The sequence below is a fragment of the Macrotis lagotis genome, chromosome 7 (genome assembly GCF_037893015.1).
Source record: "Macrotis lagotis isolate mMagLag1 chromosome 7, bilby.v1.9.chrom.fasta, whole genome shotgun sequence".
Classification (NCBI taxonomy): Eukaryota; Metazoa; Chordata; class Mammalia; order Peramelemorphia; family Peramelidae; genus Macrotis; species Macrotis lagotis.
This window is the reverse complement of record NC_133664.1, coordinates 122720648-122744973: the sequence shown is the minus strand read 5'-3', so window position 1 is coordinate 122744973 and position 24326 is coordinate 122720648. Positions and strand designations below refer to the sequence as shown.

General features: G+C 37.1%; 1 protein-coding gene across 2 annotated transcripts in view; it reads left to right on the top strand.

Moving 5' to 3' along the window:
• The window catches only part of SND1 (staphylococcal nuclease and tudor domain containing 1), a 520505-nt gene that overhangs the window by 63304 nt on the left and 432875 nt on the right, over positions 1-24326 (top strand). For both annotated transcript variants that reach the window (XM_074193769.1, XM_074193768.1), the window contains exons 9-10: positions 1310-1400; positions 10324-10437. In XM_074193769.1, the coding sequence (XP_074049870.1) occupies positions 1310-1400; positions 10324-10437 (205 nt within the window). The remainder of the gene's footprint in view (positions 1-1309; positions 1401-10323; positions 10438-24326) is intronic.

Genomic DNA, 24326 nt, shown 5'->3' with positions numbered 1-24326 from the left:
ACTCAGTTATAAGAATACACTTGTCTAGAATAATTACTTTGCTCTGTTATAGGTATTTCAGGGGATGATATCATAGGAAGGAAATGCGGATATCTTCCCTGTGTTACTAGACATTTTTTTCCATCATACTTATTTTGGTAGTCAGCAAAGCTTATACTTTATGACTCCTCATCTTCTTTAGGACTTTACATATTTTAGAGCTCCATAAACTCTGCATTATGTCTCTTTTCACATATTTCACTGCTTCTGTCAAAAAATGATCTTTGTGTTATCACAAAATTCATATACATTTCATTGACTCTTATTGTTAGAAGAGATGTTAGATATCATCTAGTAATTGAACCTTTTACCTGATATAAGATTCCTTTTTCAATATCTTTGAGAAGTATATACCTAGCCAAATTGATCTGTTAACTGTAATTACATGACAACAAGCTCCATTGATTCTTCTCTAGATAGGTTCTATTATTACTCAATGATTATCATATTTTGAAAGAGGCTTACTCAAAAATATCTGATGGACAGTTGATAATTTTAAAACTTTTTGTTGGTATGTATTTTGGGTTATTGACAATGGTGTTCCAGAAGAATATATTGGTGTCATAATAGTTTGGTCATTTTCTTCTCTGATCTTCAGGTGTCATGTTGTCTATAAATCAGGTCAGTAAGTGTTTTTTGTATACAATTGCATGCAGTATTTGGTTGCTTGTGTAAATTTACTGGCACCTGACCCTTTGTAATACTGCTGCTTTTTCTCACATTGACAGTCTTGTTCATATCATTGAACCACAGAGGTACTGGAAGGTCATAAGTGAAGATAGGAGTCACTCAAAATCTTTCCTAGTTTAAATGGGAGTTGAGAAAGAGGCTCTGAATCTGTCAAACCTCTAACTGTCAGAATGGGCCACTGGTGCCCAAAGAACCTTCTTAGGAAGTTGTGTTCCTCTACAGAGTCACCTGATTGGATCTCTGTGCTTGGTCCCATCTAGAACTGAGAAGCTGACACCTCTAGAGATGTCAGTAGCAGAGCTAAGCAGTGACTCCTTGGCTATGGGGATTCTGCTCTTTGGGGGATTTGGCTCCCTTGGTGACCTTTCCTCCAGTAGCCTGGCCAACATCTTATGATTCAATATTGCAGTGAATGAGGGCTTGAATGGGTGCTATGGCTCTGGTTGAGCACATTCACCAAATGTTTTGTCTGGATAGTCTCTTTTCCATTCCTTGTTTTGTTTTTGTATCCCAGTGCTTTACCACAGTGCCCAGCGCTTACTGAATGCTTGTTGACTGATTGATTAATTCCTGTTGCCAGGTTTGCCAAGGAGCGAAAATTGAGAATATGGAGAGATTACGTGGCCCCCACAGCTAATTTGGACCAAAAGGACAAGCAGTTTGTTGCAAAGGTGAGTGAGTTGGTCATTCCCAGCACCAGGCCAGTGAGAGCACCAATTTGTCTAACAGGGAGAGTTCAAGTTCTTGTTTGTTTCTAAGGAGTTATTGGGGGTCTATACAATGATAATATACCTGGACATTGAAAACTCTTCAATCATCCTTATTCTAAGGCCCTGCATTATTTTTCTTTAAAATTGTGTTTCTCCTTATGAATGAATTTGTGCTTTATTCTTTATGTGAGAAATCAGTGGAGTGGGATATATTATGGTAATTTTCTCTTGGAGCACCTTCTCTTTCAAGGGGAAGCCTTTTATCTGTTCAGTGAATTGTATTCTCTGTGGGTTCCACTATTCACTTATTTATATGACCTCAGGGCTGTTTTCTTACTCTCCTTGTGGACCTAGTAGTTAAATGATTTTGATTTTGCTCTTCATCATTTTTTCACTATCAGCATGTACTGGGTTAGGAGCATGAAAGGGATTTGCTAAGCTTTAAATTGCAGAGAATCATATATTTATTCTTATTTGTGAAAGCTTGATCTTCTGAAAAATTACTTGTGATCCCTCTGAGGGACTGCATCCACATTTATCTTTAGTTGCAACATTTGTTACTTTGAGGTTAGTGAAAAAGTGAAACTGGTGACTCTTCCAAATTAGTTGACTACTGGATTTCATGCTATGATTTGATTATTTTTTGTTCCAGAAACTTTGTTTTGGATGGACCAAAGAGGATTCTGACTGCTCTATCTTGTCTTCATCAGTGTGACCATTTTTAAAAAAGGATTGATCTTTTTTGCTAATTTTGAGGTTGTAATAGGGCCACTAGGTGGCATCATCAACCTTCGAAATTTTAATTGTCTTTAACTAGAATTTTAAGTAGTATCACTGAAGAATCTATGTAAATTTATCTTCATTATCACCATACCTAAAGCAGCAGAAAAGTAACCCAAGTAACCCCTTTACCTCCTTCTATAACTTGGTTTCTTATAATTGTTTTGATAATTATGCCTATGCTTTACAAAAATTTTATATCTTGGAAATGCTATTTTTGGCTGGAATGAAAACATTACCCTTTTATGAATTGAATGACAAGTGAGTAGTCAATTAAATATGTCTGGAAATATTCTCCAACTTTCTTTTCTTTTCACATTACAAAAAAGGTTAAATGACTTGCCCAAGGTCACACAGCTAGGTAATTATTAAATGTCTAGGCTGGATTTGAACTCAGGTTCTCCTAACTCCAGGGCCAGTGCTCTATCTACTGTGACACTTAGCAGCCCCCCAACTTTCTTATTCTCCTAGGGCATCATCATTCTCAGTCATCTGGACTATAAATCACTTGAAAACATTCTTGAATTCTCACTTGCATTCATATTACATAACCACTTTATTGCTAATCCTTATCTTTTCTATCTTCACAATGTCTTTTGTATTTGTCTCTTTCTGTGGTTATACTAGGACAGGCTGTTATTCTGTTATTCCCTCATACTTGTACACTTGGAAAACCATGTGCTTCATGACTCCAATTCACTCTATTCTCCAGTCAGGTGTCAGTGATATTTTTAAAGCTTAAGTCTGACCATATTAATCCTTTGCTCCATGCTTCCCTGCTACTTTTAGGATCAAATATAAAATCCTTTCTTTGGCTTAAAGTGTTTCACAGTCAGATTCCTTTGTATGTATCTTTCTAGTCTTCTTACATTTTGTTCCCTTCATGTACTGTATAATTCAGTTGGTTGATACTTTTATTCTTCATTGCCTCCTCACCTTCTAATACAGTCTGTCTTCACCAACATGATACTTATTTGGTGACTGGTTGACTAGAAAACTCATTTGGTATTTTCTGATATTATTCCTTGCTACTTGTTATTTACTCTTAATTTCCCATTATAATACATATAATACATAATACATAATTTCCCATTACAATAAATGAAACTAGTTCCCAACAATGCTAGATAAACTCTTCACACTGCATTACAAATTTAATCTTATAGTCTTCCTAAGGTACTTGAGTATTAGAATCATCAATAGATAGATATACGAAGCTGACTTGACTGGTTGCACTCTATTCATTTTGGGAAAAATCTAGCTGATTTCAAAACTCTTTTCTAGTTAGGAAACTTAATGAGTAGGGAAGTCTAGATTAGTAGTATTTTCATTTAGTAGAATTTAATTTACATTAGATATAAATTGTGCTATAGAAGTCTAGCATTCTTCATGACCAGATGTAGTATTTGGAATTCCTGCAAGTCCCTTTTGAGTCATTTCCTAGATATTCATTGATAGAGGAGTTCTCTAGTGGTATCCTAGCAGGGGAAGATGCAGCAGTAAAGAATCACAATGAGTTTTTGAAGACTTGGTGTCTTGACCTATATTGGTGAAGGTTGTGACTTTACACTTGCAACTGAGTACACTTGAAATTTGTGGGGAGGAATGGAAGGAGGGAATTACAATCAGCAATAGCAACTGTGGAAAAATATGGAAGTAATTTCTATGATGGACATATAATAAAGAATGAGATGCACCTGAGATAGAGCTGATGGTATCAGAACATGGACTGAAACACATTTTTTCTCTTTCTTTTACTTTATTTCTTATGAGGTTTTATATTTTTTGTGGGGGAGGGGTATTATGGTTACTCTTAAACAAGAATATTTTAGTAATGTGTAAATTAAAGAAATTGAGTAATTTGGGGGTGATTGTCCATTGGCTACAAGAGTTTTCATTTTTTTTTTTAAGATTTAAAAACATTTCTGCATTATCTTTTGTGCCCAATCCTAGCCTCCTGTGTTTTGTGGCATTTGGAATTTAATCACAAATATCTGCTATCACCATCTTGTCTTTTTGGGACGTTAGTTCTGGGGAAGCATTTGACAGTCACCAGGTTCACAATGTTCAGAGAATTTTTAGTATTAGTAATAGCCAACTCCTAAGCAGCACTGCTTTTTTACCAGTAGTTTTTTTTTAACATGTGCACTTTTATTTGAACTGGTCTTGAAGTCAGTATATAGGTAAAGCTCCTCCCCTCCCCCAAGTACAGCCACTAATTTTACTAAACTCCAGGGGAGACTACAAAATTCGTCATTCATATCTATGATGGGGGCAGGGAAGGATTTTAGGGGGCCATTCATTATGATTGACAATTAAAAAAAGTAACAAGTTTTAAGGCAGAAGATACAAAAAATTTTACATTAATTTACATGAAAAGCAATACCAGTACCTTCCCCTCTTCCCCCCTCTCCTTTTGGATGTTTTGTTAAGTAGCTCCTTTGTTCTAATTTGTTGAACAGGATAGCCTTCATAGAGGCAAGTAACTCTATTAACAATGCATTATACAATTATATGGAATGACCTGAATGCATGGTACCAAGTTCTGCAAATACAGTGGGGATAAAACCTTTCAAATGCTCCTTGTAACTGTTGATGTTCTGTCTTCATGTCAATGATTTAGGGACTTTATATAGTCTTTTTTGGGAGCTGGTCAGAGGGTTTCCCCCAAGGCTTCTTTCTGAGAAGACAAAACCTAGGTAAGAAGATATGTCTATGATACAGGAGCATTTTCGGAATATGCCTTGAACAAGGGTTGAATTACATAGTTTGCATAGGTGGCATTATTTCATGTAGAGTGAAATGAATGGGGAAGTTTACCTAGTCACACTAGGTTAAAGGGGAGCATGTTCCCTTCATATGGATTAGCTGTGACTTTTCTCCCTATCCTTCCTTGCCAGCTTCCCCGTCTGCTTTTCTTGTGCCAGTTTGCTGTTTGCTGCTCTTTGGGGCCTTGAGTGTATATTTTGACTTTCCTGACATTCTTGCTGGATCCTGTGGGTCTTGAGGTCTTTGTGGATCTGACTAATATTCTTAGTGAAGTGGGATGGTAGGCTTGAAAATGAGATTGCCTCAAAGCTGTGCTGTAGTATAAGAACTTAAAGTAGTTACAGAATAATTGGAGGGTATGGTCCCTACTTGTTTAAAAGAGATTACATTTTAAGGCTAGGTAAAGGCAATACCTATGTGTGTGTGTGGTTTGATCCAAAAAGAGACATTTTTTTTAAGGTTGTTGCAAGGCAATGGGGTTAGGTGGCTTGCCCAAGGCTACAAAGCTAGATAATTATTAAGTGCCTGAGATCGGACTTGAACTCAGCTACTCCTGACTCCAGGGCCGGGTGCTCTATCCATTGTGCCACCTAGCCGTCCCTTAAAAAAAAGAGACTCTTGCTAGGTCTTTATGATAACATTGCAGAAATCTTGTTTTGCTATATTATTAGTTTCCTTTTCTGACTTTATTTCCTGAGAATTGTCTCCAGCTGAAACTTTGGATTAGCCTTTGCTGTGTTTTTTTTACTGGGATTTTGAAACATGAAAGGCATCTCCTCCTGGTCTCCTCCAGGCCTATAGAATACAGCCTTTTCTAGTAGTGCAACTTGACAACATGAGAGTGATATAATGCTTAGGCATTATCTACTTTGATTTTGATGGTTTGACTTTCACATGATGACAAGGAAACCAGGTTGCTGATCAGGTTCAAAATACTTTGCCTTGGTTATCACTAGAAGCAGATAGAGGCATGATTGTAGGCTTTAGCAGGTGACTGGCTTCTTGATGGAAATGTCCAGAGAAGTGAGAGATTGGAATAGGATTTCACTGTGTTATTGCTAGAGCTACTAGTATTTTACCATTTAATTTTTCCTGGGTGGTGCTGGAGGCTGTTGCCTTTTGGAAGTTGCTGGATATCACTAAGGGCCTTAATCATAGGTGGGTAGGTTAAGGGTTGTTAGTTGTACCATATTTACAAGAATTGAGAAAGTGAATTTTGCTATGCTTCTAGACAGAAGCACTTTCTGCCCCACTATTTCTGGGTCACAGGTAGGGTGGGGGAATGAAGGGACAAGGATTCAACACTAGGCCTCAGGGAACAACAGTAGCAAGACTAGTAGATGGAGTCAGCAGCTGTGTTCATAGCAGCATCAAGAGAGAATTATGTCGCATCACATACTTAATAGCACCATCAAAGTGACACTATATTCTGACTTTGAGAGTCACCTGGTAATATAGGATAGCACTGTTTCCCTGTAAAGCCTTAGCCTGTATTCAGGCTCCAGCCACTAGGTATTTTTAAGGACCCTTGGGAACTGTCTATGACTGTTTTTAGAATCTTTGTGGCTGTGGAAGTCTCTTATGAGCCCCTGATTTCTTTTGTTGAGTCTCCAAGTATTGAAGAAATTAGCCTTGAACAAAAAACATTGAGAGCCTCCCGCCACCCCCCCCCCCAAAGTGGAGCATTGCAGTGGTGTTCAGCAGATTGAGATTGCAGTGAATGGTGCCAGAGATTGCTAATGCTTTGTTTCTGATATGAACCTTATGGTATCCTTTACTAAGATAATTCTTCACTAAACTATTCAGATTTGTTCCTTTTATAGCCAGAAATTAGGATTAGGTTTGGAAGAGTGGGCCAGGGATTGAATTTTTTTACATGTCTCCATAGCTTTCACTAGTGTCTTGCTCTGTAGCTTGATATAGGTTGCCTGCTTTTGTGCCTCAGGGCATCTCTTGGCAGGGTAGGGGAAAGTCTCAAAGGGTGATAATTGATCTTATAGCTTTTGGAGAGTGTGAATGGTGTGGGTGAATTAAGATATTCTGATGAAAGGTGCCATAAGCAGTGGTATTACTGCTATAAATATGATCTGTAATGATGGGAATGGTACAGGCTTGGTAGGTAAGTGATCCACTCCACATTATATTGTATATGACTTTAACTAGTACTTTTATTGCTTACACCATGTTTCTTCTTAGAAACTGCTTGTTCTGACAGTAATGACAGTTTACAGGGAGAAAAAAAGCCCTCTTACATACACACCAAAGCCTCATCACCAGAAACCCAGACCTCATTTGGCTAGAGCATCACAGTGTGCATCTCCTGAAGAGGAGGTTTCTAAACAGGGAGATGTTGAAAGGAGAGTCTGTTTCTGTGGCCTAACATTTACAGCTCCAAGAATATGTTTTCTGCTAAGCCAGTCTCGTTAGTGAAGACTATTGGCAATTTAGGGACACCTACCCTTGGATCCTGACCTTTTGTGAGCTTAAACTGAAAGTTTGATATATTTGTGTGTATATGTGTGTGTGTGTATTTGTGTGTGTGTGTGTGTGTATGTATATCTATATATCTATATATATATACATATATATATATATAAACTTTACCTTCTATTCTCCCATCTTTTTTTAAAATTTATTTTTATTAAATAATGAGTTTTACAATTCCCCCCCAATCTTCCCTCCCCCCAACCCCCACAGAAAGCCATCTGTCAGTCTTCTTTACTTTGTTTCCATGTTGTACTTTGATCCATCTTCTTTGAATAACTAGGAAAGATTTTTAAAAAATCTAGATATTTTAAGTGCTAATTATAGGGATATTCCTACAGGCCTAGTAACTGTTGGCTTAAGAATGGACTAGGTGAGTTTGTGCCTTTTTTCTCTCCTTGTACTTTTCTTGAGGAAGAAGGAACTCTATAGCTTATAGCTCTTGAATATTCTGTGGGAAACCTGGCATCCGCTCTGATGTGTTAAAATTTTGCTGTTCATGTTTGTTTTTCTTTCACTTCTGCAGTATTTTAAGGATTCTCTTTGTAATCTTTAACAATCCAGAACTGTTCTTTTGCTATCTGTTATTGGCAATTCAGTCTCCTCCTAGACCCATTTTAAGAGGTGAGGCCATGGTTTTGCTCATTTAACAAGTTTCTATTAAGTACCTAATATGTACAAAACCTGACCTTAGTTGCTGGGAGAGAAGCAAAGATAATTAAAATATAGTCTTTGTCACTATAGAGTTTATAGACTCAGAACTTAGAAGGAGAAAGGCAATAGATAACTAGCTACATGTCCATGGGCAAATCATTTGATTCTCTTCTTTTCCATTTTTCCCATTTATAAAATGAGGGGGCCTGGATTAATATCCTTTGAGATTTTCTCTAGCTCCAGAACTATGTAAAAAAGATGCAGTAATTGTATCTTAACTGTAATGTGAAGTTAAAGACTCTGTGAAGGAATGAGCTTTTCTAATTGGGTGGGGAGTGATAGTGGTGAGTAATACATATATAGATTCAGGGAAAGCTTCATGGAGGACTTTGCATTATCATTTCAGTGAGCAGAATCTTGAAGGTAGATATTTTAACATGTGGAGAATAGGGGGAGGAACATCAGCAAAGACTTGGAAATGAGAAGGTCTTGATTGCATATAAGAGGCCACAGATGGTTTGATTTGGCTTATATGTGGCTGGCACTAATATGTTCTGTAAGGCTCTCCTGCTTTTTGTTTTTTATTATTAAAGTATCAGCACTTTTCTCCTTCAAAGTTAGACAGTTGGGGAGACAGTGGAATACTGATGCTTTTCTTTCTTCCCCATCTTTTGTTTTTTGTTGGTTTGGGCATAAGATCCTCTGATTTCATTGGGATTGTATGTTGTCATTGGTAACATTTTAAGTCTCAAATTGGCAGAACAAAGAACATATTGGGGTTGTTTACTGAGGTCTAATTCTTAGAATGGTCATTAGTTCATATATTTGCCTTCTTTAGAATTTAATGGAATATTTTTTTTGTCTAAGTAAATTGTATGATTCTGACTGGAATATTTCTTATGTTCATCCTCTTTAGAACTTTTAAAAAGAAGAATTTTTCACATTGTAGAGATTGTTTGGGTAGGGTATTTGATAATTTTTGATCTGTAATTTGTGTTGTAGAGTATGGTAAGCAGTCATATTTCATTTCCTTTCCCTACTTAGCTACTCACCTAATTTTTCTCAGATCCTCCATTGTATACCTGGCCTTCCATCTTTTCTGCCCCAGCTTACTTCTACTACTTACTGGCAACAATCCAGGCATATCACTACAATTCTCCATCTTGTCTAGCTTTCCATGGACTTAAATCTTTTCTTTTTCAATACTGATAGTCTTTTTTAAAAATTTTATTTATTGGGGTGGCTAGGTGGCACAGTGGATAGGGCACTGGCCTTGGAGTCAGGAGGACCTGGGTTTAAATTTGACCTCAGACACTTTTGTGTGGCCTTGGGCAAACCACTTAACCCCATTGCCTTGCAAAGATCTAAAAAAAAATTTAATTAAGGCAATGAGGTCAAGTATCTTCCCCAAGGTCATACAACTAGAAAATTAAGTGCCTGAGGTCACATTTGAACTCAGGTCCTCCTGACTCCAGGGCTGGTGCTCTATCCACTGTGTGGATTTAAATCTTAATTTTATTATTTCTTTTGACATTGTTTTATGGAGTCTACCATTTTCTGTTTTCTACCTTATTAAATCTCATTTAGTTTTCTTTTGTCCTTAGCCTTTTCTCATACTGTAAGAACTTTACGTTCTTAGTATAAAGTTGGATGATCCTCTAAAAAGGATAAAGAGGTGGCTTGTTTGAAGGAGTATGCAATTAAAAAAGACTGCCAGGCCTCTGGGGCCCTATGAGGAAATACTGAATATATTTTTCAGACTGATGATTTAGTCTGATGCCTCCTGTGGCCAAATAGGTAGGGTATCCATTTTATCTTGTCCCATGCACAAGAGAATAGGAAACTTTTGCAGTTCTGTAGAGTTGAAAATATAAATGAAACTGGTTCATTTTGTTGGAATTTGAGAGAAATATGGTGAAGTCTAGTTTTCCAGTTGTTAAGCCATGCAGATGTATTGTACCGTAGTTTTAAAAAGGTGGGGGGAATGATACAATTTTATTGTTGGGGAAAATGTAGGTTATTAATAAAATCTTGGTGGATTGATTATGTTTGGGATGGCACTGTGGAAGATGTAAATGTTGGGTTTTTGCCACACTCTGGGATGACTGACTTGTTACTAACTTGGGTCTTTTCCTTAGTATTTCTAATACACTGTAACTAATGAAACCACACCTGTCTTTTGTCTTCTTTTCCATAGGTGATGCAAGTACTGAATGCTGATGCCATTGTTGTGAAACTGAACTCTGGTGACTACAAGACCATTCACCTCTCTAGCATCCGACCCCCAAGACTGGAGGGAGAGAGCACACAGGTTAGAATTAGGAGGATGTCAGAGTCATGTCTAAAAACCTGGGGTGGGGGGGAACAGGAAAGTCACTACACTAAGGGGGATGAAGAAAGGAATGCAGGAGGGAAATCATTTAAAAATTCTAAATACTATTCCAGGAAATACTTGCATCAGTGTTTCTGAAACCTTTGGCTAGCTTCTAATGCACACACCACCACATCTTTACCTCACCTGGATAGAAGGTGTTAGAATCAGTATTTCCCTTTCTTCTTTTGTGTTTACAATCATGTTTAGTAGTTGGAATGGGCAAGATGTTGAGGACACTTAACTGTTTTTATCTTAGAGTTTGACAAGGGAATGATCCCAACATCATTAGTCTCAGGAGATGACTGATTTCTTGGCAATCTTTTGTACTGATCAGCTTAATTTCAGTTTCTTTTTCTATTTCCTTGTTTCACCTGAAATGATGCCTGTTTCCTTTTGCATGGGAATATTTTCTTGCCAGCTTTTTATAAGTGGTAGTTGTAGAGATTATGCCTCTACCTGCAATTAGGAAGAAACTCTTCCAAAATGGTTAGTTCTAGAGCCCTTGATAATTGCCTAGAGTGGTGAGAGGTAGTCAGTCATCTGTCCAGCATCACATAATCAGTGTGTATGTGGTAGAATTAGAGGTTGAACTCCAATCCTCTGTGCTTCCATCTGTAGTCATGGGAGAACATTTCTGTCCCCAAATTGAGCTAGAGATGACAGCTGCTAAGCTGCTCAGGCTCTTCTTAGATGCGCTTCTGCAGATCTGCCCTTTGGACCAAGGCTCAGGGAGCAGTGTCTGGGGACATTTTGGATAGCTCATTTGTAACTATGAAGTTAGAATACACATTGACTTCATGGGACCCTAAGTTACTTTTTGACTTTTATTTTTACCTTTTGTAACCAATGTATTGAACATATTTGGATGGATCCAAAAATAGATTCTTAATGAGTGCCAATGGCAAGAGTGGGTAGGTTTGAGAAATTCAGTTCTGTCCTTTGCAGATATTGGGATTAAAAAAAAAAAAGACAATGCTAGTAGAATGCATTTTTGCTAGCCTCTTATCTTTTTTTGTTTTGAAGGAATAAATTTGTTCCTCTAGACTTAGGCAAGTAGACATGTCTGTGCTTTTTACTGGTTGAAATGCATGTCCTCTTAATTTTCTGTGAGATTATGGAGATAGCACATAAGGGTAAAATAAAAATATCATGATTGTCTTTTAAATCAGATTATGCATTAAAAACACACAAAATGAGTTCATTTGAATGTCTGACCAGTTGGTTCATTCTTTTTCTTTTTTTTTCTTCTTCACTAAAAGAGGCAATTTGATGTTGCAAACAATGTTTCAGTGAGGATGAGAATTTAAATGCCTTAAAGTCTACAGCTCTGCCTCATTGCACAGAGTAAATACACATCTCCAGGTTTTATCAGTGTTGAGAGTAATGCACAATTCTCCATCTCTGCCTTACAGTGTTCCCGAAGCAACCATGACTTTGAAATTCCCATAGTTTAATGTTTGTGCTTGTGATGATCATCAACCAAAGTATTTTAAAATAGGTTTTGAAGTAGAATTTTAAATAATTTCCCAAAGTTATGTTAGGTGTGGGGTGGACAGAGGGGTCATACAATTGTGGGTCACATAAATTTAATGGAATAAAAATTTAGTTTTTCCAGTGACCAAGTATCTTTCCTGAGGATAAAAAAGATTTGTTGCTCCTGGATGAAGGATTGGATGGATATGGAATTTAGAATTCGGTCTAAACTTTTCAGTTGTTGTTTCAGGTTTTGAGCTCTAGTATTCCTTTTGGCATGGGAAGACAGATTGCCTTTTTTTTTTCTTTCTTCCTTTATATTCACCTTCACAATACTACTAATGCTCAAGTAAACTTTTGTGGGGACAGCTAGGTGGCATAGTGGATCAAGCACTGGCCCTGGATTCAGGAGGAACTGAGTTCAAATCCAGCCTCAGACACTTAATAATTATCTAGCTATGTGACCTTGGGCAAGTCATTTAACTCCATTGCCTTAAATAAATAAAATTTTTAAAAAAAGAAGTAATTTGGGTATGAGAATTGATGAATGATTTTTTTCATTCATTCATTTGGATTTTATTTATTCTATAGTTTCTTCCCATTTCTTTAGTTCTTTTAGGATGCCATTAATTGTATTATCCTTCATTGTGAGCTTCTTTTGATTGGAGGGTATGTTGTGGGAAGCAAAGTTTTTTTATTCCTTTGCTTTGAATTATACAGATGCCAAATAGGACATTAGCAGCAAAAAGGAAAAAAAAGGTACTTAAGGCTATTCTTTTCTCCTTCCCTCTTTTCTGAAAAGGATATTTTTGGGGAGAATTATGTGTGCATGTGTATACATATATGTTTGTGGGTGGAGAAGAGGGTGTGTGTGTGTGTGTGTGTGTGTGTGTGTGTGTGTGAGATAGCCCATTAAAGGAAGGATTCTTAATTAAACAGCATATAGGAGGAACAGTTTTAATTTTAGGAAGTCTTTTTTTTTTAATTAATGATTTTATTTATTTTGAGTTTTACAATTTTTCCCCTAATCTTACTTCCCACCCCCCACCAATACAGAAGGTAGTTTGTCAGTCTTTACCTTGTTTCCATGGTAAATACTGATCCAAATTGAGTGTGATGAGAGAGAAATGATATCCTTAAAGAAGAAACATAAAGTATAAGAGATAGCAAGATCAGACAATAAGATATCAGGGTTGGTTTTTTTTTTGTTTGTTTTTTTACTAAATTTAAGGTAATAGTTCTTGGTCCTTGTTCAAACTCCGCAGTTCTTTCTCTGGATACAGATAGTATTCTCCATTACAGACAGCCCCAAATTGTCCCTGATTGTTGCACTGATGAAATGAGTGAGTCCATCAAACTTGATCATTGCCCCCATGTTGCTTGCTGTTTGGGTGTATAGTGTTTTTCTGGTTCTGCTCATCTCACTCAGCATCAGTTCATGCAGATCCCTCCAGGCTTCCCTGAATTCCCATCCCTCCTGGTTTCTAATAGAACAATAGTGTTCCATACATATACCACAGTTTGCTAAGCCATTCCCCAATTGAAGGACATTTACTTGATTTACAATTCTTTGCCACCACAAGCAGGGCTGCTATGAATATTTTTGTACAAGTGATGTTTTTACCCTTTTTCATCATCTCTTCAGGGTATAGACTGAGGAGTAGTATGCTGCATCAAAGGGTATGCACTGTTTTTTACAAATAATGTTTTTTATACATTAATAAAATATTCTTGTTTAAGAGTAAACAAAATACCTCCTCCCCCCAAAAATAGACTCACTTGAGCGATAAAGTAAAGGGGAAAGAAAAAATTAAAATAAAAAAAATAATAGTAATAATTGTGGGTATGGCCAGGTGGCACAATGGACGGAGCACCAGCCCTGGAGCCGGGAGCACCTGAGTCAATATCCGGCCTCATAAGCCCAACAGTCACCCAGCCATGTGACATGCAAGCCACCCTGACCCCACTGCCCTGCAAAAACTAAAAAAAAAAAGGGAAAAAAAAGACCCAAAATAAAATTAAATAGTAATAATAATAGTAGGGGTGGCTGGGTGGCGGACAGAACATTGGCCCTTGATCCAGGACCACCTGGGTCCAAATCAGGCCTCAAGACACCCAACGATCACCCTGCTATGCGGCCCCAGGCAGGCCACCCAGCCCCATTTACCCTGCATCCTCCCCAAAATAATAATAATAATAATGATAATAATAATAATAATGATAATAGTAATAATAATAATAAAATGTGCTTCAGTCTTTGTTCCAACACCAACAACTCTGTCGCAGGTGGATCACATTCTTTATGATAACTCCACTGCAAAAGTTACTTCCATATTTTTCCAATGTTGCCATTGCTGATCACAACTCCCTCCTTTCGTATTTCTCCTCTACCATGTACTATATTTTCTCTCTCCTTTCGCTCTGACACTGCTGTAGGTTAGCTGAGTGGCACAGCAGACAGATTCTCAGCCCTGGGGGCAAGAGGCCCTGAGCCCCCCTACCACCCCTTAGGCCCAGCATCCACCTGGCCTTATGGTCCGGGACAGGCCATCTAATCCCAGCCCCTTGCAAGAAGTAAAAAAGAAAATGTGTTATATCTGACCACTCTCCCCCCATGGTCCATCTTCTCCTCTATCACTCACATCCCCCCCTTCCCCCTGTCCCTCCCCCTTCTTACTTCAGATGCCTATACTCTATTGAGTATATATGCTGTTTCCTCTCCTAGCCACCTCTGATGAGAGCAAAGATTCCATCATTTCCCCTTGTCTTCTCCCCTTCCATATCACTGCAATACTTCATTGGAATAAAGAAAAATCTTACTATATGAAATATCTTGGCCTATTGCCCCTCTCCTTTTTCTTTTCCCCATTACATTTCCCTTTTTTTTATTGACTCCATTTTCACACCATATTTTATCTTCAAATTCAGCTTTCTCCTGTGCTTCAACTATAAAAGCTCCTTCTACCTGCTCTATTAACTGAGACGGTTCATATGAGTATTATCAGTGTCATTTTTCTCTGTAGGAATACATGCAGTTTATCATCATTAAGTCCCTCATATTTTCCCCTTCTCCTCCAATCTCTATGTTTCACCTGAGTCCTGTATTTGAAGATCAAACTTTCTGTTCAGCTCTGGCCATTCTAACAGGAACATTTGAAATTTCCCTGATTCATTGAAAGTCCATCTTTTTTTCTTGGAAGAGGACATTCATCTTTGCTTGGTAGTTGATTCTCACTTGCATTCCAAGCTCTTTTGCCTTCTGGTATATTATATTCCAAGCCCTATGAGCTTTTTTTTTATCTTTTTTTTTTTAGGTTTTCTTTTTTGCAAGGCAAATGGGGGTTAAGTGGCTTGCCCAAGGCCACACGGCTAGGTAATTATTAAGTGTCTGAGACCGGATTTGAACCCAGGTACTCCTGACTCCAAGGCCGGTGCTTTATCCACTATGCTACCTAGCTGCCTCTCTATGAGCTTTTAATGTAGCTGCTACTAAGTCCTGTGTGATCCTTACTGCAGCTCCATGATATTTGAGTTGTGTCCTTCTGGCTGCTTGTAATATTTTCTCTTTAACTTGGGAGTTCTGGAACTTGGCTATAATATTCCTAGGGGTTGGTTTTTTGGGATCTCTTTCTCTGGGGGATCGGTGGATTCCCTCCATTTCTATTTTGTTCTCTGCTTCTAGAATATTAGGGCAATTTTCCTGTAGTAATTCTTTGAAAATGATGTCAAGGCTCTTTTCCTGATCATGACTTTCAGGTATTCCAATAATTTTTAAATTATCTTTCCTAAGTCTGTTTTTCATATCAGTTGTTTTTTCAATGAGATATTCACATTTTCTTCTAATTTTTCATTTTTTTGGTTTTGAAGTATCAATTCCTGATTTCTGGTAAATTCATCAATCTCCCTGAATTCTATTCTTTGTCTGAAGGATTTGTGCTCCTCAGAGAGTTTTCTTATCTCTTTTTCCATCTGGCCAATTTTGCTTTTTAAAGCATTCTTCTCCTCAATAAGTTTTTGAACTGTTTTATCCATTTGACCTAAGCTGGTTTTTAGCATGCTATTTTCTTCAGCATTTTTTTTGGATTTTCTTGACTAAACTGCTGACTTCTTTTTCATGTTTTTCCTGCATCTCTCTCCTTTCTTTTCCCAGTTTTTCTTCCAACTTCCTCATTTGATTTTTAAAGTCTTTTTTGAGCTCTGTCATAGCCTGATCACTATTTCTGTTTTTCTTGAAGTCTTTAGATGCAGGAGCTTGTGCTTCCTCATCTTCACACTAAGTATATTGATTCTTCTTGGGATCATAGATAATGTATTTCTCAATGGTGTTCCTCTTTTTTCTCAGCTTGCTCATTTTCCCAGCCTAAGCCTATTTTTGGGGTGCTTCTTGAGCTTTTGGGGCACTCCCACAAGGGTCTCAGTGTGTGAGGCTCTGTCTTCCCTCCTGGTCTGTGAATGACCATATGTGCCCCCCTCTGCTACAGGGCTGAGGTAGGGGTGGCCCTGCTGTTCTATGGGGGACCTAGATTGTGATCAGGATCTGAATGTGTTCAGAGCCCCAGAGTCCTGTTCCAGGGGCAGAGGACAGAGCATGGCAGTCTCCTCTCCCTCAGCTCAATGGGCTCATGCCCTGAGGGCTCCTGCTTACTGGCTCCACCTGCTTCTGTTTCCTGGGTCTGCAATGCAGTGGCCAAGCTGCTAGCTGTGTGCACTGAGGACTGGACTTCATGTGCTTGCTCTGGTAGAGGTCCCTCCACTGTTCCCCCAATTTGTGCCTGGTGCTCCCAGGGGCATAGCTCAGGAAACTCCCTGGCTGCTGTGAGCCTAGTCTCTCAGCACCCTGGGGCTGCCTCTGGGAGGCTGAAGTTCTTTCCCTCTGGTTGGCCACCCATCTGGCGGGCCGCCCCTCCAACCTAGGGGAGCAGAGCCTTTCTGCTCTTTTCCAGGTTACTTGAGTAGAAGTGCCTCATTGGGTCCCTCTTTGGGTTCTGTCTCTCGAAAATTTAGTTAAAGTCCTTAGTTTTGAAGATTTATGAGAGAGCGAGACAGGATCTGCTCTTGTTGCCATCTTGGCTAGGCGCCCCCCCCCCCCCCCCCCCCCAGGAAGTGTTTGTAGTACAAAGAAGCAAAGAAGCTCCTTCATTTTTGTTTTTACTTGTGTCCAGATGACTGGAAACACAGGTTCAGGTTGGTTGTAGGATTTGTGCCTTTTAAAGATTTTGGCCATATGATCTTCTTATAAGTATTTTTTATTGATCTTTAATATTCATAAATCAGAAAAAAGCTTTTCATAGGGATCTTTTATCATTTTGCAATACAGTATTTAGTTAGTGCCTATATTTTAGTGACATTGAGTTACTCTATGGAAGCAGTGTTTCATTCTTTGGAAATGTTAAATTTTTTGGACCTTATATATAATTTAGGATCCCCTTGGTAACCTTGAGTTTCAGTACTTTAATGAATACATCAGAAGTGCATGTAGTTGGTTTTATCCTGGTGTTTGACACATAGACACTTGTATGAAGTCTTGGGGAAAGATGAGGGGTTTTTTTTCTGCTCTCCTACTAAAGAATGTTTCATATTGTTGAATTCATAGTACTTCGTAGTGAGCATTTGACTTAGACCTAGAACTGGAAGGCCCCATGCTTTATTATTTATTGCATTGGGCTTTAAGTGACATTTGAGTGTTAATGACAGAGGAAATATATCTCTTAGACATCTGATATTGGAGTTGCTTGAATCCCCTCTTGCAGTATTATTGTAGGTAGGAAAGATAGGCAAAATTGATATTTACCTTTTCATTTTACAGTTAAATTCTCTCCAAATTGTGATGTGTAGGAAGTTTACTCTCTTTTGTAATGTTTTAATTTTATATTAGATTTCTCAGATTGTACCTTTTCATTATCCCATCTTGGGACCCTGGAAAATGCAGATTAGAAGCCCAGACTCTTCCATCTTGAACAGTTTTTTCTTTTATTGTTTTCCTTGATGAATATTTTTTTAAATGTTAAAAATTTAAGCTGTAAGGAATCTTCTGAATCATGCAATCTTCCCTTTCTCCTTATTGAATTTTTAAAATTGGTATCATCTATTTTTACTTTACTTTTATTTTCACATAGTTCTCTTAGCTCTTCTTTTCTCAGTGACCCTTTCTTTGTAACATAATAAAAAAGAGAAGAAATTCATCAAAACTAATCAACTAATATCACTAATTAGCATATCAGCTGAGTCTGACAGTTTATGCAGCACTTCATATCCATAGTCTTAGGGCCTTAAGTCTACTAGGAAGAGATAGAGGTGTGGGTTTTTCTCTTTTCTTATCAGGAACCAAAATTGATTATTATTATAATTAAACAGCATTCACTTTCATGGTTCCTCACCTACATATTTTGCAGGTCTAGAAATGAGAAGTACATTACTCAGGTTCATTGACACATTGGATAGTAAATAGTTGAGCCTACTTCAGGATTCTTTTTATAGGTCTTCAGTGGTTTTATATTTAAGTACATTATTCTTTCTGATGTATGGAACTGTCATGTGGTATTCAGTTAGTTCTCTGAGAGTATGCTGTCTCTCCTTTGTTTTCTTTGGTCACTTACTCCTTCTACAAATTTCTCTCTATGATTTGCATAATAGATGCCAGAAATGATGTTGGGTTTGATAGAAAAGTAAGGAGATGGTATTTTTTAAGATGAAAATAATACAAGATCACTTTCCCCCAAACCTTTTTAATTTGCTTTCCTATGTGCTCCAGTTGTTTTGGGATACTTGTTCCCAAGGTGTTACCCTACTGGAGTTTCTGTGTAAGCATTTACTTTCTTTCTTTTTTTTTTTATTTTTTATTTTTTAGATTTTTCAAGGTAATGGGGTTAAGTGGCTTGCCCAAGGCCACACAGCTAGGTAATTGTCAAGTGTCTGAGGTCGGATTTGAACCAGGTACTCCTGACTCCAAGGCCGGTGTTCTATTCACTGGGCCACCTAGCCACCCCTAGCATTTACTTTCTATAAAAGAGCTGTAGATACATGCTTTTTATTAACATTTTTTGGATTCTTGAAGGCTTTTGTCAGAAGCAGGGCAGCTTGGGTGCTAATAGCTACATCCATTGTAGTGCTCTCTATTCTATATAGCTTCAGGGTGCTTTCCATTCAGAAACAATTAAAAGCAGTTTTGAACCTATTTTCCTTCCTTTTAGATTTTTAAAGGCAAACTGACTGATCCTCTTGGATTGTAAAACTGTAGCCTGCTTTAGTTGCTTCTGCCCCAGTCATGCAATGTGGTTGAAAGTTATGTCAGGAGTAAACCAATTAACTCCCTGACTATGGTCTTTGGTGTGTGACTAGGAGCAGAAGGCAAATAGCAAATTATAGAGGGACTCTAGCTTGGCACTAAGGACCTTGGAGAAAAGCTAAATTTCTTTGAAATAAATATGGCATTTTACCAGTTTCCAGGCGAGTGATTTTTGAGACTGGAGCATTGTGATCAAAAGGCTTTGAATAGGTTAGAGCCCTAGCAGAGGCATTCTGTATCAGCATCAGGTGTGTTTGATGTAGGTATTTTAGAGAACAGTGCTAGAAAGTATCTGTGTTTGGGTGACTTTAAAAATTGTTAAGCAAAAGTAGTGGGTGGGTCTTTGCTCATTTAATTATGACCTCAGCTTGTGTCTCACCTTTCTTTTGGGAATAGTAGGTAAGGTTTAATCATTTAGAGAACCAGGCTGACCTATTCCTGAGGCAAAAGTAGTCTAGAGTCATAGGGGAAATGTTTGACTCCTTGAGGAGAGTTTGAATAACATGGTACCTGGAGAGATGGCAAGATTATTTTGAATGCATAGTCTGTTGTTGTTTCTAAACAAATCTGGAATTTACTCAAACTGTAAAGCTCTGTATTCATTTTTTTGGGAAAGACTACTACCATCATTTCTACTACCACCACCCTATTTTAGATTCTAATTACCTCTTTCTTTGGACTATTTCACTGAGACTATTACTGCCTAATTGGCTTCCCTTTCCTCTGGTCTGCCACTCTTGGAGGGGTTCATCTTACTACCAGATTATCTTAATCTATTTCTTTTCCAATTTGATTTGATTTCTTTTCTCCTTTTTAAAACATTTTTCCCCACGTTGTTCTCCCTAGAAGAGTCCCTTGAGTATGTCTGCTTCAGACATTGCATCTTATATTCTCTCTATACATTATATTATATTTATATCTTGAATGGTAACACTCCTTAGTTGTCTCTTATTCAATACTAATTTGCCTTTCCTAATCTATCTTCTTAAATTAATCTCTCTATCCATTTAATCAATACTATTATTATGCAGTTTTGGATTCCTTCCAATTTATCTAAATCTTCCTGGTACTGAATGTGCTCATGTGTCTCACCTCTGCTACCTCCTTTGAGCCGCTGCAGTAATTCTCTGACCATGTGGAGACTTGGCAGCCTCATTATATTTGGTATTATTTGGAGAGTTACTCTGCTTTCTTTGTCTAGTTTACCCCCCTCTTGCCCTGTTTCCCAATTGCCCTTCTCCTTCTTCCTGACTTGAGGTAACTTTCATGTTGCTATGGTAGTACAGTTGTTCTCTAGCCCCATTTCAAGTTCATGGCAATTTCCCTTGGTTGTGCTAACTAGAATTGCATAAGCTTGTGTTTAGAGGCCCTGTAAGTAGATATTTGTGATCCTGTTTATCTACTTCCTTTGTAATTGGATTGTTTTGATGGTTGGATTGGTGTACTCTCCTCCCTCCCCCCATTGCTTTTTTGGTATCTTTCCCTTCTCTACCCCTCCCTGAAATGTGTTTGTTGTTTTCCTCATAATGTATATTCCATTAACTTACTGAAGATTAAGTTCAATCCACCAGAGGGGTTAATTTCAGGATTTAATGTGCTTTTGAAGATTGGTCCCCATTTGGCTTTCTTTTAATGCCTCTTTTATTCAAGCTACTCTTAAGTATTTTTCTAACAATTCAGGCATTTTGTTAGCTAATTTTCCTATAACCTTGCTTCTTTCATTTTCTTTTGCCATTTGTATTTCCACCACCCTATTTATGGACTTTTTCACATAATCTCCCAACTCTTTCTCTTTAGTCCATTCTTGATATCATAATTAACTTTGTCAAAATAAGATTTTGATCCTGTCAGCCTCTGCCTAAAAACCTTAGTGGTTCCAAAGTACATATTAAATAAAGTCTCCTTATTTTGGCATTCAAATCTTTTCACGATTTGTCCCCAGTTAACCATTTCCAGCTTTATTTCCCATCCTCTCCTTCATGTGGCCTGTACTCCAGCCAAACCAGGTAGTAGCTTGCACTTCTTTGGACATGCCTGGCATTTCTTTGCCTTGGCTCATATGATTCTATTCCTAAAATGTCCCTTGTCTGACAATTTCTACTTATTTCTCAAGGTCTAAGCTGACATGCTGTCCACTCCTCACACTCCTTCCTTGATCTTCACAAATAGCATCTCTAAATTGTCATAGTCTACTTTCTATTATTAGTTTGTATGCTTATCCTCTTCAAAGTCAGCAAGGGCAGGGATTCAATCTTATTCCTCTATTTTCAGGACAGTTTCTGACAGAGTACTTTACATCCATTAGTTGTTGGAGAAATATTTGTTGAATGGATAATTTCAATTGAATTTCTAAATTTGGAGATCTAGTCTTTTTTTTTTCAGCCTTATGACAGTCATATTTTCTGTACTTGAAAAAATTAAAAAGTAGTTATCCCTTGACATTCTCATGGTTTAAATGTTCAGAACCCTTGCAAGAATGTGAACAACCATGAATATATCTAGGCCCCACCCCAAATCTTTATTTTTAATAATTTTGATCATATTATTATTCCCAAAACAAGTAAAATAACACATTGCACCCATAAAAAGTTGTAGTTTCTCCATGAGAGAGATTAGTACTATGCAGTCTTTGAAGTTGCCAGTGTAGTTGGAGCAACCACTTCATAGATTTCCTTTTCTTAAGAAAAGTGCAAGTATAAATATCATTGCGGAGAAAAGCACATGACTGAATCTGTATGGTAACAAAGTAAAAGATGAGACATTCCCAAAGAGAATATGAAACTTGTAGTTCTTTTGTATCCTGAAACTTTTAACAAAATTGAGCTGTTTTGTAATAAATTTATATAACTGTGTATGTTAATAAATGATAAAATAGATGAATAATATATAGTACCTCTGCGTTTGTGAATTACTAGGTTTTTAAAAAATTTTCTTTACATATATGTGTCATCTGTGATTTTCTGCAGTTTATCACAAATCTCCAAAAATTTCCTTTTAATTATTGATGACTAACCTATAATAACCAAAACCAAAAATGTGAAACTCATCAATGTTGAAATGTTAAAAAACATTTCTTCTTATATTAATATGTATTTTTCAGGGGACATAATGATATATTTTTCAGATCAGCTATTTGTTATTCTTTTAAAAGTTAAAATTGTACATTTGATTCATGTTTCACTGTATTGAAAGCAAAAGTTAAAAAAAATGCTACCAGTAGCATCTGTAGAATCTTGGCAGGTAGATAGTGCCATAGTGGATAGAGTGTGATAGGGGATACAAAAAGAAGCATAAGATAGTCCTTGTCCTCAAGGAGGTTATATTCTAAAATTTAAATGGTTTTCTTGGCAAATCGTTATCTGTTTTAATTTGTAACATTTTTTTGTGGCTGTTAGTATTAGATAGCTATAAAAGCCTGAGTGTTCCAAAAGATTTAGTGCAATTTTAAGTTATTGAGTCTTAAATTTCACTAAAATTTTTAGGATCCCTGTATATGCAGCAGAGAAGGCTCAGTAGTGCTCCATTAGAGAGCTAATGCCTCCACATACAAGACATGAGTTGAATAGAAGATACCAGAAGTAGTAGATAGAAACTGCTAAACCAAAAGTTTGGTTAGTGAAGTTCTACAACTATTCCTCTCCTGCCCTCAACAAATAGAAAGAAATTAATTTTGAATTTTGAAGCTGATAACTATTTAGTATTTCATGTCTGTTAAATAATACAATATGGTATATTTAGCTAAGAATTTGTTCTGTCATTTCCAGTCTCACTTCTTCCCCAGATCCATTTGCTGTTCTCGACAATGTAATTTTGAGTATATTGAGTTAAAATGTAGACACCTCCCTTTTCTCCCCTTACTTGATAAATTCACTGACTGGCCAAATTAGAGTCAACTTACTGGCTTTAGCTGATTTTTTTCCTATACTGTCTATTTTTCTTATCCCATTCAAGAGTTAGTGACTTGAACAATCTCTCCTGAATACTCTTGATTGGTGATGACTATTTATAAACCCTTATAGAAATGTGTTTATTTCACCCTTATTTTCACCTCATTTTTACCTGTTTGAGATTATTCCCTCTTGCATACTGGTAACAAAAACCTAGTAATTTTTATATTATTGACTTATAGAGGCTGTTGAAAAGGGCTTGCTTTTTCCATTATTACCTATTTATTCCAGGTTTGGTCATGTAGAATCGAGCCTTGTTGTCAAGAGCTTTAACTTTTAGAATGATTTCCTTTAGTCTGTCCAAGCTTTCTTGGTTTTTAGAACTCTTTTGAGTTGAATTTAAAGTAAAAAAAATTTTTTTAGATCAGACATGAGTTTTCTTGGACAGTCAAAATTATAGCTGTTGCTAATAAAATTTTATGTTCTAGAAAACCACATTTGCACAATTTAAGCAAGACCAATCTTCCTTTGCTCCCAGAATTTATCTAAATTGATATCTTAATTAGTAAAGCTTAAATATGCAACACAGACACTGATTTTGAGAATGCATTTCACTGATACTCAGTATAGGGTTTAATTCTAAATAAGTAACTAAATTTGTGAATGCATATTTTAAGTCTATACTTGAGCAATGATATAGTGTTCTTGTCTTTGTGTATGAGGTCTAAATTTAAGGTTGAGAGTTAAATCATAGTGGAACCAAACCTAAAAATCTTACTGGGCCTGGGTTTGATTATTTCAGTGGAGAAACCCCATAGTCTCTTGGGTTGGTGGGAGGAAGAAACCCAAGCTACATTAGTGGTCCAGAGACATATTAGATAACTCCTTAAATAAAGTACTTTAGTTTTCTTGTTTCTTTGATGGGACTGAATTAGGTATTCTTTGCCTGGAATCTGAACTTTTTAAAAAAAATATTTTGTCAACTATTTTGATATAATAATTTTCCTAACGTGATACTATGGATATATTTCATAAATTTAAAAACATTTTTCTGAGGAGTAATCTCTTTTAGGCAGATGACATTTTAGATAGCTTCTGCTGAATGACTAAATTTCCAGAAAGAGGAGTTGTGCATTTGACATTTGTCACGACTATTTCCATTTTCTTTTTTTTTTTCATCT